The sequence below is a fragment of the Acyrthosiphon pisum genome, chromosome A1 (assembly GCF_005508785.2).
Source record: "Acyrthosiphon pisum isolate AL4f chromosome A1, pea_aphid_22Mar2018_4r6ur, whole genome shotgun sequence".
Classification (NCBI taxonomy): domain Eukaryota; kingdom Metazoa; phylum Arthropoda; class Insecta; order Hemiptera; family Aphididae; genus Acyrthosiphon; species Acyrthosiphon pisum.
This window is the reverse complement of record NC_042494.1, coordinates 103,172,979-103,188,628: the sequence shown is the minus strand read 5'-3', so window position 1 is coordinate 103,188,628 and position 15,650 is coordinate 103,172,979. Positions and strand designations below refer to the sequence as shown.

At 29.3% G+C, this 15,650-nt stretch overlaps 2 protein-coding genes across 2 annotated transcripts in view; one reads left to right on the top strand and one right to left on the bottom strand.

The window, feature by feature from the left end:
* The first annotated feature begins 1,768 nt into the window (after window positions 1-1,768).
* On the top strand, window positions 1,769-5,920 carry LOC100159924 (cyclin-dependent kinases regulatory subunit). The gene is made up of 3 exons (XM_001948379.5): window positions 1,769-2,595; window positions 3,541-3,668; window positions 5,418-5,920. Exons 1-3 carry the CDS (start codon window positions 2,537-2,539, stop codon window positions 5,456-5,458), a joined length of 228 nt encoding a protein of 75 aa, XP_001948414.2. The 5' UTR covers window positions 1,769-2,536; the 3' UTR covers window positions 5,459-5,920.
* Window positions 5,917-15,650, bottom strand: part of LOC100168802 (cartilage oligomeric matrix protein) — a 25,917-nt gene continuing 16,183 nt past the window's right edge. Inside the window, exons 15-21 of the mRNA XM_001948427.5 lie at window positions 13,687-13,855; window positions 12,618-12,795; window positions 7,219-7,394; window positions 6,898-7,125; window positions 6,457-6,728; window positions 6,145-6,382; window positions 5,917-6,080 (exon numbers count right to left, since the gene is read on the bottom strand). Coding sequence (XP_001948462.2) covers window positions 5,995-6,080; window positions 6,145-6,382; window positions 6,457-6,728; window positions 6,898-7,125; window positions 7,219-7,394; window positions 12,618-12,795; window positions 13,687-13,855 — 1,347 coding nt within the window. The 3' untranslated portion in view covers window positions 5,917-5,994. The remainder of the gene's footprint in view (window positions 6,081-6,144; window positions 6,383-6,456; window positions 6,729-6,897; window positions 7,126-7,218; window positions 7,395-12,617; window positions 12,796-13,686; window positions 13,856-15,650) is intronic.

The following is a 15,650-nucleotide window of genomic DNA, read 5'->3' as shown; positions in this document are numbered from 1 at the left end:
AAAGATTAAACATGTCCAGTAAAAAGTAAAGTATTAAATGAAACAATTTTTATAGTTTTGTTTTATTTCATGGAACAATATCCCCCCCCGTGGGAGCACGCCAATGTACGGGGCGCTAGTGTTGTAATGCCTAGGGGCGGAAAAATAGTAAGTCCGCCCCTGGCCCCTGAATATAGTCCTGGTAATTATGTCCTGTTATGTGTGCGCCGAAATTGTGGAAAAAATATTTTGAAAAAAGTTATTACATTCAAAATTAATTTACTCAAAAAAACATTGATTTTTTAAAATATTCTGAAAAATTTACTACTTGACTTAGATAAATGTTTTTATTACCATTAAAATTAATCTTATTATCAGATTCACAAATTGGCTATTTTAAATTTTTTATTTTCAGTATTTAAAAATAAAAATATTTTTTTTTATATTATACGTGTAGCGCAAAAGACTGTAAATATATATAAAAAAATATAAAAAATATATAAAAATAATTAAAAATATTGATTTCAACAAAAGTTATTTCATCTAGTCGTCTTGTTAATATCTGTAGATTGAGAGGATGCCACACCCGCATGTGTTGTCTCCGTCTTTTAAATGTACAACATAGCAAAAAGTGTTTTGCGTGGGACAACTTTTCACTCACCATATTTGTTGTAGACTACACAACTTTCACAACACGTACAGAAGAACATCTGTGCAACAACGTTTTTTTTTTAATAACACAATCCAATCATTTTTTGTAAGCAAATGAAAAAATACAAAATGTTTAGAAGCTTTTATTGTATTTATGTTATCTAAAATATAGGCTTGTTTTATAAATTATAATAATTAATTATAAATAAGGAAACAATAAAAACGCGCTCACATTCATGGGCAGTATTTTATCCTGCCAAAGATAAAGAGAAATATCGTTATCCTGTTTTCTAAGTTATTTTGTTGAATATTGTTAGGTAAGATCAGTGGTTAAAGTGGAAAATAATTACAGGGGGGACTAAAGCTAATGCAAAAAAAAAGGCGTCCCCTTAACCAATTTTGTAGCCAAGGGTAAGGCGCATCTCCCCCTGATTTTTTTAAAATTATACTTTTAATCTATGTTATTGTTGACCTAATTTTTAAAATTAATCACGTACATATATAGTATGTATATTTGTATACACCTATTATTATATAGTACATGTATAGTATGTATATTTGTATACACCTATTATTATGTATTATGTACATACTCAGTGATTATAGCTCTAAAATATTAATTACCTATATTCCGGCCTAGGAGAGAATGTCCGGAGAATAAGGAAAAATCAAAATAGTTTTTTTTTTATAATATAGATTTTCCAACTAATTTATAATTAAATACCATTTTTTAAACTTTTTTATTTAACTTTTGAATATTATGTACAAACAACAATAGTCTCAACTTTTAAATAAAAATTTAGATATATATAATTATAACATGGGGGTGCACATTTTAAACTCGGGGGTGCACAAGTCCCCTGTGCACCCCCCTAGTTGCGCCAATGGTGCCCCCTCGTTGCACCATGATTCATAAAAAAAGGACTATTATATTATAATGTATAGTAGTTAATAGTATTTATTATTGTTCAAATTTAATTGCGTTTATGCAGTTTAAAATTGTATGATAAAAAAATTGAATATTTGAATCTAGTTGGGTCTACTTTTGAGAGGTAAAAATTAAAAATTTCCAGTACTTTTCAAAAGCGTCATGTAAAACAAAAAAAATCATTTTATAGCTAAAGACTGAAAGTTTAATATAAGGTTTCTCATAACTAGTCCGTACTCCATACTATAATCAAACAATATTAAAATTATATAAGTACCTCAACCTACAACTTACAGATCTGTTATAAAATGCCATCGCGGGTAAATAATAAATTAAATATTCCGCGCGCTCTGAGTTTTCAAACGAAATCGGGATGTGTATGAAGTTGGCAACGTTTACGCCGAGTCGTCCTATCGTTGCCGTAGCCAACATTAACAGTGAGACCCCGCGTCCCGTTTCCGCCTTCCAAAAACCAACCGCCAAAACCGACGTCTGTTGTTGTTCGTTCGTAATTTCGTGTGCTTCCTATTGTGCATCCGAGCCCTGAGCGATTTGTTTCCGTAATAATAATACACCTCGTCGACCGGTGGTACGCTCCACGATAATAATAATAATATTATATTGTTCGCCGTGCGCCCGTGTGCGTTGTGCTCGTGTTGCACCCGTTTTCTGCGATTTAGTGCTGTAGTTGTGTTATAGTAGTAGGTAGTTGTGATCCGGTGGTGGATGAGAACATCTGTGGTCCGGTGGTGAAGACGTTTGTGAAGACAAAAAAAAGTAACCCGGACGATTTATTATATCCGTGCACCTACCCGTCATCATCTATAAGACGTGCTGAACAATACATCTGTTGCTCGTCGCTGGCGCACTGTATAGCGTTGCACGCGCTGTTTCTTGACGATCCATCACGGTTTCTGATTTGTAAGCACAGCACTGAGCACGTCGAGCCGATTATAGCCGTACACAGAGTCCGCGACAATGTCTGACAAACAGATCTACTATTCGGACAAATATTACGACGACAAGTACGAATACAGGTTTGTAGATTATACCTAGCTGATGCTAGTATTATTGTGTACTCGAATGGTAAGCATTTTCCCGATAAGGTTCCTACGGAACAAGACAATTTATTTTATTTTTAAAATCACTGTTTTTATTTCCTTGTATTTGTTCCTGGAGGTATAGCAATTTATACATTTTTGTAGATATTGTCATGTCTCACAGAACCTATTTTTTACAATATGACACCTAGGTATGTGCTTATAGTAATTACGTTCATACTGATTGTGTGTTAAATAAAAGACTGGTTGTTTTATTTGTGCATGTAGATACCTATACTTGCTAAATTTATTTATTTTTTTATATGACTACTTAGAGCAGGGGTCTTAAACCTCTTTAAGGCGCAAGCCACCTATTATTTTTTAAATATTTCACGGGCCGTAGGTATATTTGTAAAATTATATAATAATAAGTAAAAAAAAAGGGTTATCAATAATATTAACATAATATGGTGTATCATATCTATAACATGCTATGTTTAATATCTGTTCATGGACCTTATAAAGACATGTCGGGTTGAAGGCTCTTGACTTGGAGAGTTCCTGTAAACAAAGTACCCTATAAATTATAACTCAGTTTCTACATGATTTGTTTATAAGTAGATTTTAGATACATAATAGATAGGTAATCTCCTTATATTCATCCAGTTGCCTAATTAAAATGTAATTTTTCTAATACCTACCTACATTTTATCTGCTGTTAGGTATTAAATAGTATTTTGAGAATATTTTATTTACCTACCTAATACAATTTACTAGAAATGAGCTATTTGTTAAATGTTATATAGCAGTAATTCCCAAATTGAGGTGAGAAGTAAAAAGTTATAGGTATATATGTTATACTATAATATATGATATATATATTTAGACAGCTTGTGCGTTTGATAGTTTGATTATTATTTTAATTCTATAATATATTTTTAGACATGTGGTGTTGCCTAAAGAGATGGCAAAAAGCATACCAAAAACACATTTACTTTCTGAAGACGAATGGAGATCAATTGGAGTACAACAGAGCAAAGGATGGGTGCATTATATGATCCATGAACCCGGTGAGTTGTTGTGTATTATTAATTTTAGGCAGCTGGCTGCCGTAAAATATTATTTCCAAAGGTCCCAGACTACTGGAAATCTTATATTATTGTAAACAAGAATAATTTTTTGGCTCTGTGATAATGCTCTCTTAACACGTTGACTGCGTACTGACGCCAATTGGCGTCATAAGTATCATTCAGCAACGCGTTTGACGCCAAATGGCGTCTAATATAGATTTAAAATAAATGGTTTAAAATTCCCTACGCGTGGCTGAATATTATTTTATAATTATTTAGCGCGGATTAAACGCATGTTTTTAAAGATGTATACATACGTCGTTATGAGCAGTTTCTTTATTTTTTTTAAAATTTATTTTGTTTTTACTTTTATCATACGCACTGGGTGAAAACAGCAAAAGGACATACGCAGTCTACGTGTTAAGGTGGGTTTACATTAGAGCTCGAATATGAACAAATGCTACCGAACGAACCCATGTAAACGGTCTAACCGAGCACAAACGAATGCATCCGTTAACGTTCAGAAACATTCGATGTATAATTTCGAAAAGTGTTCAGATTCGTCTGGTAGCATTTGCTTGCATTTATTCGTGTTTGGGCTCTAATAAAAAAAATAATAATAACTATATGTTTATTATATCAAAAACATTTTTATGATTCCCTCTACACCACTTCGATCTTTTCAGTACATTATTGTGGTGCTATGGAAATCAAATAATATAAAACTATTTATTTACGGTCCTGGGTGTCATTTAGTGTGTTAATAATGATCAACAGTAGGTGCCGGTGGTCGCAAAGTAAAAAATTTAAGAATTATAGATGACCGCCAGCGTCATATGGTAGTCAAGTGTTAAATTTTAAATGTATTTTCTGTCTATTATTTCACCCAGAAAAATATTGTCTAAAAAAAGGACCACAACATAATATTTAGTTTGTATAAAGGGTAGATATGAACTTTCATTTATTTTTTTTAACTTAATTTATTATTAATCTGATGTTAATTAAAATTAAAATTAATGTTTACCTATCTAGTGGCTAAATTTAAATTAAAATTCTTTGGGTTAGTTAAATTGAATATTAAACCATCATTATATTGATATACGTTAAATATAATATTTTGAAGTATATCAAATTGATTAGTGATTACTCACCCTTTTTTTCAAGGCTGGCAAGTTAATGATTTTTGTTAACTCGGTCAAGTTAAGTTAATATGCGCCAATAACAAAAAGTTAAAAGTTAATTTAATTATAGATTAACTCAGTGTAGCTAAAAGTTAATACACACTTTTTGTTAACTTTTTATTAAGTTAAAAAAAAGTTAATTTATTTATACAACGCTAGCGTACTTAATATTTTTCCAACTTAAAACTAAATTATAGACTATAGTGTATATACTTTATACAGTATTTCCATATAAGTTAGATTCGAATGATTTAAATTTTTAACTTTAAACAATTCACCGCAAATATTTTTTGATATGAAAACGAAATAGACAGAAATAGTGAAATATAATAAAAAACAAAATAAATTAACTTAACTTATCTCTTAAAATGAATTTGTTAATTTCACGTTAATTAAAAAATAAATTTAGTAAGTTAACAGTTAAAAGCCAAAAGTAACTAGTTAAATTAAACTGTTAAAATTAAATTAAATTTTAACTTAACTTTTTAACTCGTTAATGCCCAGCCTTGAAAGTACTGGATCCTTTTTGTATTTACAAAATTGAATAATTATTTCATTTTTTTTACAGAACCTCACATTTTATTATTCAAAAGACCACGAACCAACTGAACTTTCTACATACCTTAAAATGTTGAATAACTTATTGAACAATGTTAAGAAGGTAGGGGGTGGCAAATTTAGTTTCTAAGTATTATAATGTTCTGTTGTATATTTAAACCAATGAAAAATGTTGATTAGTTTCAACTTTTTCTGAGTAAATGTAATGTTTATTCACTCTGTTATGTTTAAATAATTGAATTAATTTTTAAAATGTAATCTTAAATATTTACTCTGTAAGTCTTGATTATTAAATATGTTTATTATTAAATACATTTTTTAAAATCAAATACTATTCTAGGATTTTGTAAAAACAAAAAAAAAACATGAAAAATACTTAATGTTTTGATTATTTTCATTGTACAATATAAAATATTATAACCACTTGTACTATAAGTAATTTTTTTATAAACTTAGGTTTATTGAAAAATGTATGTATTTTAAAAATAAATCTAAAAATTAATTGATTAAAAATGCATACTTATTCTATCTATATTAGATTTAAAGGAAGTTTTTATCATATCTTAAACAATATTAGTACATATTTGTTAGTTGGAAACCCGTCTTGTGTCCAATTGTACTTCTTGTTGTAACTTAGGTGGTAATTCACGATAAATAGCCTCTGGTATATTATCTGAAATAATTTCAAAATAAATGTGATAGCTGGTTTATTGAAAATGTTTTAGTGTGTTGCTTACCATTACAGCGATAAACCAAATCTGACCATATGATCATTTCTTGAGAGAAGCAAAACACTCCTAACCTACCACCTTTAAATGTGTAATCAAACACGTTTCCGGAATCTGTTACCATATTTTGGCCCTCAAATATTCTCAATCTAATAAGACCAATCTTTGGACGATGCAATAGTATCCATCTATAGGCAGTTTTTCCTTTCCAACCAATGTTGCGTGGATCTTTCCACAATAGTTTCACCTGTTTTGAAAGTAAAACAACAATGCAAGTTTATTTTTATCTATTCTCTGTAAATTGTATTTTTATATTCTCGCCTGTTTGTCTGTGCTCTCTGTATTCCACAGGGCGTTTCTCAACATTTGTCCTGGTCCAGTTTCCGAATGTACTGCTTTGATCTGTATTCCTGGTTCCGCTACAGCTCTAAACGGTGTCGCTTGCCAGTATGTTTGCGTGCCTTTTTTCCACATCACTGTATAAAACTTGTGATTGTCCTGGTAACTGAACACAAAACCTACGTAGTCGTCATCGATGTCGGTGTCCACGAAGAATGTACCTTCAAAGTCAACGCCACCAAACGAATCGTAACCTAAAAACCACATAGTATACATTATTCATAGTAATCCTTCAACGGTGAAAAACAATACCATATATCATAAACTATGTAATAATATTATATTATTTTGTAAGTATTATATAATATGACTACAGTTATTACTAGCACAATTGCACCAGACCATATGTGTACGGATACTAACCTACTGCCAAACCAGGATCGCTGTTCATAGTCTGTACAAATTCCGCCCCCTTGTTGTACACCACCCAGTTTGGATCGATCTGCGAATCGCCTTCCGGGTCTAGCACCACTGTCTGGTATGTCCTAAAGTCCGTGGTGAATATCTTGGAGTTATTGGGGCAGTTGTCCAAATGGTTTGGCACCTTATCGTAGTCGTTGTCATCTTGACATATATCCCCGATGCCGTTGCCTGTACAAGGGGATGCGGTTAACGCGAACCGCGAGGTTATTTGATTTTAATGATGGAATGTTTACAGGACAATAATGGTTACCGTTTACTGACCGTCGAAGTCGGCCTGGTCTGGATTGTACACAAGCATGCAATTATCCTGCGTGTTGCCAATGCCATCGCCGTCAATGTCCGGATCACATTCGTCTCCCTTGCCGTCACCATCTGTATCCAGCTGATTGGAATTTGCTACTTTGGGACAATTGTCTACGCTATCCTGAATGCCGTCCCTGTAGTGAAAAATGGTGTTTATAACTAATGTTATACTTGAATTGTGTTTTTTTTATTATTTATCGCCAAAATTTGAATCATATTCATAATTTGTAACATGTGGGCATTTTTATGACAGTTATCATTTATAACATTAATAATATTATACTCATATCACACTGCATACCGTGTTGTATACAGCACACTAGTTTTTTTCAGTTAATTTTTCAAATTTTGTATCAAAAATACTATAGCTATAAAAGTATACTAATTAGTAATTTTAATCACAGTGATTTTCAAAAATTCCAACCGTTCAAAAATGTTGATGCTTATAAATTAAAAACTATTCATTATTATTTGTTGATAAGTCATTTTTAGGAAATTAATAAAGTATTTTGCTTTGGAATTAGAAATTAAAATAATAGGTTACTTACTGTTAAAAAAAAAAAATTAACTATAACACCATAACACCATAATTATTGACATTCATAAAAAATTAATTAAATACAAATTTTAAATGTTTATAGGTAATTTAAAAAGAGTTAAAATATTTTGAAAACCTACTATGCACCTATTGAACATGCAAATGCTAATATAGATACCTTAACATTTTGTGTTAGAATTACCACAAAAGAATAAACTGATTTTGCATACAAATTCTAGTTTTACCCTAATTTGTATCCCAATTATTAAATAAAGGACTTGGAATTTTATACTTTAGACTCCTAAAGCACAAACTAGATGCACTTCTTTAAATGGGAAAAAATATTGAAGTTGAAGATTGAAGCATTTTTACTCTTCCAAAAGGAATGACAGACACAAAAATAAATAAAGGTCCCTACAAAAAAAATAATAAACATTGTAAAATCAATACATTCATCGCTTCTCTCAAAATCTAAAATAGATATAATATTTTACCCCTAAAATTTTTCTCAGGTCTCAGATTAAATTCAAGAGGGCTGCGGGTAAGATACGCCAGTACTATACTTATGATAAAAATTAGATTTTTTTTATCACAAGTTATATTTCATAATCACAATAATTGATTGAGAAAATAATCTATAGGTAGGCACCAAATGTTATATGTATGATGAACCAGTTCATCATATTACATTATGTTATTATAGTAGACGTATATTTAAATATTTTACTTAGTATTCAAGGAAAAGAGCCCCATGAAAAAATAATCGTTAATATTAGATAAATTAATTTTACGAATATATTATTTCATAAGAATTAATGTTTATTTTTTTTTTTTTTTATTGAGCTTAAGCCCTGCAACTTAGGATATTAGCTATTTTTGTTTTTGTTGGTAGGGGGAGGAACACGTGTGTGTTTGTTTTGGCAGAATTTTTGATTTGGGCACCCGTAAGTATCTGCCATGCCCGGGTGGGGAATGGCGGCACTTGTTCTCCCGGACACCGTGACTTGCCCGAAGAAAAATGCCACCCGTGGCTGAGGTATCGAACCGGCGTCGGTGTGCGTCGCAACCGACGCCTTAGTCCGCTCGGCCACTCCGTCCCCCTAATACTTATTTATTTTATTGTGTGACTTAATATATTCATAGAATAATATTTTGTTTATTATTTGTTTATTCTTTAAATGTGGTTTGTGGTATAACCACGGAGATGTGAGATATAACTAGTTATACTAAGATATACTAAGTATAATATCTTAGTCCGTGGATATAACTAGTTATTTTTGAACGCCATATACTAAAAGTTATTTTTTTCTCGATTTTTTGATTTTTAACTTGGATATGTATTCTATATTTTTATTTATATTTCATATGGTTTTCAAACATTTCAAACATTTTATTATAGACGGTATAGGTACAATTTCATAAATATATGATATGATTACCAAATTAAAAACAATGTTAATTATTAAATAATATTAAAATTATACAAAAGAAATCTAGATTAAAATATGAAATTAAAAAAGGTAAATTAAAAAATATATCTTATAAAAAAATTATGAATATTTTATATTATATTATTTGTATATTGAAATATTTGTATATAATAATATACTTGAGAAGTTTTGAGTACTCACGAATAATATTTTTAAATTACAACACAAAACTAAAATCTTTATTCTCCATTTAAATATCTAATTAGGACCAAATTTTAACTTAAAATAACTATAAAAAAACTGTGTTTAATCTTTATAAATTTTAGATTCTGAGTGGAACGATGAATGTATTGATTTTACAATGATGTGTGTTTTTTTTTTTTTTTATTTTTTTTTTTGTGTCTGTCATCATCTTTTAGGACAGTAAAAGTGCTTGGATTTTCTTCGACAGTATCTTTTCTGATAGGAAAGTGAATCTAGTTGGTAATTTGGGGGGTCAAAAGTTTTCCAATAGTTTTTAAAAGCACCTTGAAAAACAAAAGAAAAATTAAGGAAAAACGGGAATTTTTACGCAAAATCTGTTTTCGAGAAAATTGATTTTGGTTTTTGGTGTAACTTTAAAACGAATGACTGTAGATACATGAAATTTTCACTGGTTGTTTATATTTCCATTTTTTATACATGATAAAATTTTCAAAATATTTTGATTTCTTTTGAGCTGTTTACGGACAATTTCAGTATCCAATTTAATTAGTTTTTATTTCTATGAATGTCAATAAGACATTATTTGTTGAGTAAAAAGACTTGAAAATTTAATACAAGGCTCCTACTATATTGTTACAATGACATTTGAAAAATATTAAAAATTCTTAGTCACAGTTTTTTTTAATTAGCATTTAAAGTTCAAAAATTGACAAAATATGTAAAAATCACGAAAATTAGCAAATGATTTTGCGTTAATAATTCGTAAAAATGTTTCATTTTAGAACTAAGATTTTAAAATGTAATACAAGATTCTTTATAGGATAATCTACCTTTATCAAAAAAAAAAAAATGTCTATAAGAAACTCAAATTAAATTTTTATGAGCGTTTCAAATTCATATTTTTACAACATTCGATATTCACTCGATTTCTTACGTAACGATTTTCTTATTTTGATGTAATTAAAAAACAAGAGACTGTAGAAACTTGAAAATTTGACTGAATGTTTATATTAGCATTTTCTATATACGATAAAATTTTGAAAATAATTTGACTCTTTTTGAGCTGTTTACGGACATTGTAAGTTTTCAATTTTTTTAGTTTTTTTTTCTATAAATATCAATAAAGTTTTATCTGTTGGGCCAAAAAGTGTAAAAAATTAATACAAGGCTAGGAAAGTTAATATTTTTGGTGCATTGGGGAGGTCAAAATTTAAACTTCACAATAGTTTTCAAAAGCGCCGGGAAAAACAACATAAAAATTAAGGAAAAAGAGAAAATTACGCAAAATATCGGTTTTGGTTTTTGGTGTAACTATAAAACAAATGAACATGAAATATACATGAAATTTTCACTGGTTGTTTATATTCGCATTTTCTATAATATATATTATTATGCATGATCAAATTTTCAAAATATTTAGATTTGTTTTGAACTGTTTAGGAACATTTTCAGTTTCTAATTTTAATAGTATTTTTCTATGAATGTAAATAAAACTTTACTGACAATTTAATACAAGGCTCCTACTATATTGTTACAATGACATTTGAAAAATATTAAAAATCCTTAGTCACAGTTTTTTTTTATAAGCATTTAAAGTTCGAATTTCGACAAAATTAACAAATTTAAAATGTAATAATTATTTTGTGGTTAAAAATTTATAAAATGTTCAAATTGTATAGCTAAAGATTGACATTTTAAAGCAATGTTCCACGTAAATAGGTTATATATAAATTACTTTATTCACAATAATATCATCAAATATACTTAGTAATATCATAGGCTGACTGATTGTTTTCGCTCAGAATCGTTTTTTTTATAGTTACAATGACATTATATCATTGAATTCAAATTTAACACAATCTATTACAGCGACCCACTTGTAACCTACTGTAGGTACAGTAGAGCGACATCCACTTACCCGCCTTTTTTGATTTCAGAACTAACTATAGTATTATAGGTTTTTTTTTATTTGTATTATGATCTATACTTTATACTGCTGTTTTATAATATACATTATTTAGTATATTATAATTTTTTGTTATTCATGTATTTTATCAAATACCTAAAGCTGCTTTTTTATATTTATATTTATATTATAATGTACCTATACAGTTGTATAATATACATCAATAATTAAGTATATTATAATTTTTTTTATTTTTATCTAGTAAAGAGATTTTTTTTTGTATTAAGCAATTAATTTTATTATAATTTTTTTATGTAATTTTTATTATTATTATATATTTATTAAAATTTATGAATTAAATGTTATCATTTATTATGTAAGATCTATGTTAATAAACATGTTTTTTACTATTATTTGAAGTTTAATATTAATTGTTATTCTAATAAAAAGTATGATCAGTTAATTATGTCATTGGTTCATAATTCTACAGTAATATAATATAGTATAGTATATAATATACCTACTATATTACATTGTATTATATTATAATATTATATATTATATTTTATCAGTCTCATAAGCAGAAAACAATATTTTTTTCTTTTTCTTTTAGGAGGTGGCATTTAATTTTTTTTCTATTTTTAAGTAGAGCTTGTGTAAACCTCTTACATTATGATCCCAATAATGTTCATAAAAAAATTTGAGCATTTGCCCCAAAGTCCCCCCTGGCTATGGTGTATCCCCCTAACATTAATAACATTCATGCTATATTATTGAAATAACTTCCTAGAGATGTAATATAATAGGCAAAATGGATGTCTTATGGTTGTTCAAATTGAACATGATATAGATGTTTAGACATACACATATTATAGAAGTTACACTAGACATCCTACAGATATCGCATAATGCAGTCTTATAAACGTTATAACCTAACTTCTTATAAATATACTTTTTAAAAAGTTGCTCAACCTGGCATTAGCAATCCCATTAACATCATTATGACATCAATATGCATTAATTAATAACATCGCAAATCCTCAATACATGTTCATGGGATGTTCTTGGTACTGCATATGGCACAGTAAGTATACTTACGCGGAACCTTGTTTTAAACTTTGATATAAAAATTAATAATAAATAATATCAATAATTAGAGCATATCCATTTAATGTTTAGTGTTTATTGGTAAGGGGTTTTTTTTTCTATGACGAGGCTTTTTTTCCGGAGATTTTTTCGGGGCTTTTTATCCTAGATTCGTTATATTTATGACGTATACCTGTCCCTGTCGATGTCGCTGTCGCAAGCATCACCTATCAGGTCTTTATCGGAATCTGTTTGTGTTGGGTTGTGCATACTCGGACAGTTGTCACAAACGTCACCAAGACCATCGCCGTCCGTGTCCCTCTGATCGGGATTTGCCTTTTTCGGACAGTTGTCTTCGTGGTTCAGTACCCCTGAAATGTTTACAATGATGTGTAATAATTTATAACTGTATAAATTCTTAAAAGAGCACAAAACACAAAACATTTTTTTTTTTTAATCTGAAAGAATGTACAATTCTAAGGCTAATGGTATAGCCGTATAGGTTTTAAACGGCATTTCTTACTCACATTATTCAATGAGTTATACTTAAGATGAATTGAAAAAAGACGCGTGACGTCTTTAGGCTGGGCTTGCGGTATTGCCTATCTTATACGTGTAAACGTTACTCGCTTCATAGAATCATTTACCTACCCTTAAAGTATATTTTCTAATTTTTGCTTTACATATGTGGTATGTTTTATGTACCCACTGAAAACGTTAGTGGAACCAACATATTTCTAAAGTGTTAAGTTTTTTTGAAATATTTAAATCGTGTATCAAAATAAATCGACGAGCTACGCTGTTGTAACTACCTACAATAATATTATGTAGGTGTGTAACGAAAATATCTCTTAGTATTTTTAATATTAAAAAAAATTCTGATGATTCTATCGTCTACAGCTCAAAAAATCATATTTTCCTACATATATCAAATATCAAAAATAAAATGTTTAGGTTCGTAAAACATTGTGTAAATCGAGCAACTTTTACACGCGTAACATAGGCGATTATGCAGAGTCCGGTCCAATGATGTCACACGGTTATTCTAGATATCCCAATATCTCTTTAAAATAGTAAATATTTTTTTAGATTGGAATTTGACAAAATTGTTTTCAGTAGTTCTGATTTCAATAATTTAGCATTTAATAATTTAAAGAAAAATTGTTTTGGCTTGTCTGTTCCTTTAAGAAATATTAATGTTATTAATTAATTAATTTTTTTTTAATTCATTAAACTAACGCTTAGCAATTAATATCACTTACCGTCGTTGTCAATATCCGCATCGCAAGCGTCTCCTATTCCATCGTTGTCCGTGTCGTGCTGATCTAGATTCGGTATGGTCGGGCAGTTGTCGCAAGCATCGCCTTTTTTGTCCGCACCATCTTGATCGGAATCCATTTGGTCCGGGTTGGACACCAACGGACAGTTGTCCTGTGCAACAACCGAAAAATTAGTAAACTTCTAGTACTAACTACTAAGTAATAGGTATCTACTAGCCACTATATATAGGACCTGTCTACAGCTGCGGTTTACAGATATTCGAGAGACTCGTTATTATGGCAAATGATGAACATTTTTGGTGACGTGGTGTGCGAAACGACTGCGCTTAAATATTATTATAATAATACAAACAAGAAGTGTTTCTTGGAAAATAAAACCGCGCGGTGGTGTATAACAATTTAAAATTTGTCAACCCCAAAACTCCACGGGGATGTGTAGGTTTAAGAAAACTGCATTATGCAGATGAGTGGTAACATGATGTCGGAAAAAGATAAAATTTAAACAACAGTCGACTGATATTTTATAATATATGCTTCACTCGCCAATTACCACTCTTAACTCACAACTGTTATTTATAAAAAATTTTAATTTTTAGATTTTTCGGTAGAATTATGGAAATAGTATACCCAAATAATTTGGGTTTTTCATAAAAAACTGAAAAATAAATATTTCAATGCCTACTCATCAAATTTTAACTAGTGATTTTTTTAGGTGCTATACCAATTATCTAAATATATTTACCGAAAAGTTATTTCAATACTTTTTATATAATAGAGAGTCTAGTACATAGGTAGATACCTATTATATACATATATAGGCATGTAGCGTCTGCAATTAATACAAAAGAAATTCGACGAATTTTTAGACAGGTGCCTAGTACAGTAGTACCTACAGGGGCGTATACAAGGGGGAATGTGGGGTCAGATTCCCCCATAGGGTTCTTTTCTTAAGTTTTATAAAATAGTGTTCTTAGTTCTTAGTGTTATCACGTTACAAGGAAACATAAAAAAAAAATTTAATAAATTGTGTAGTATACCTAATTGTTTATTTGAGGGGCGTCATTTCAACTTTTTGAAAGGTATTCAACCACTAGATAGGTAGGCCAACAAATTTTTAGCTAACCAATATATTATATACTGTACTATAATAGTTTGGTGAAATAACTTTTGTTCTAATCAATATTTAAAATTTTTTTTTAATATAATTTATGGTAGTACCTATGTGTTACATGTATAATAATATTTTTATTTTATTTGGACAAATTTAAAATGTATATGAATAAAAATGTATAATGAATCTGATTATATGAACAATTTTTACTGTAAAAACATTTTGCTAAATCAGGTAGTTTATTTTTTAAAATATCAATATTTTTTTGATTAAATTAATTTGAAACGTAATAACTTATTTCAAAATATTATTTTCAGGAATTTTTTGACATGAGTATATTTCTTAAATTATTTACTAAACTCATATAATTTTAACAATTTTTTTCATACGTTTGAGTATAACATAATTTTTTTCAGGTCTTCCTGTTTACCCCGTATATCAATATATGCATCATTAATAATGATTCATTATACTTTTTGTCACATAAAAGTCTTAAATAGTTGAATATAATTTAATATTGTACAAAAAGTAACATCATATTGTGCAATAATAACAACATAGGTAGTTGTTATTCGAAAATTGCAAATCACGCCATAAATGTTACAATAACAGGGGCAATAAGGCCGACTTTTAGCATACTGTAGGCACTACGTCATTATATTATTACTTATGTGTACGCCATGCGTTTAGTAAAATGTTACTTATAAGTTATATTACTAAAAGCAGTGTAGTCATTTTTGTCCAGATAGATCTACAAACAAAATCCTAAACTCAACAGGTTAGGGGCCTAGACACATTATCTGGATAAACTATTGGACTTCAAAAGAACTACTCT

Coding starts and splice junctions, on each gene's coding strand:
- LOC100159924 (XM_001948379.5), top strand. CDS start 2,537: ATGTCTGACAAACAGATCTACTATTCGGACAAATATTACGACGACAAG. Junction 2,596..3,540: donor GACGACAAGTACGAATACAG/GTTTGTAGATTA, acceptor ATATATTTTTAG/ACATGTGGTGTTGCCTAAAG. Junction 3,669..5,417: donor TTATATGATCCATGAACCCG/GTGAGTTGTTGT, acceptor TTTTTTTTACAG/AACCTCACATTTTATTATTC.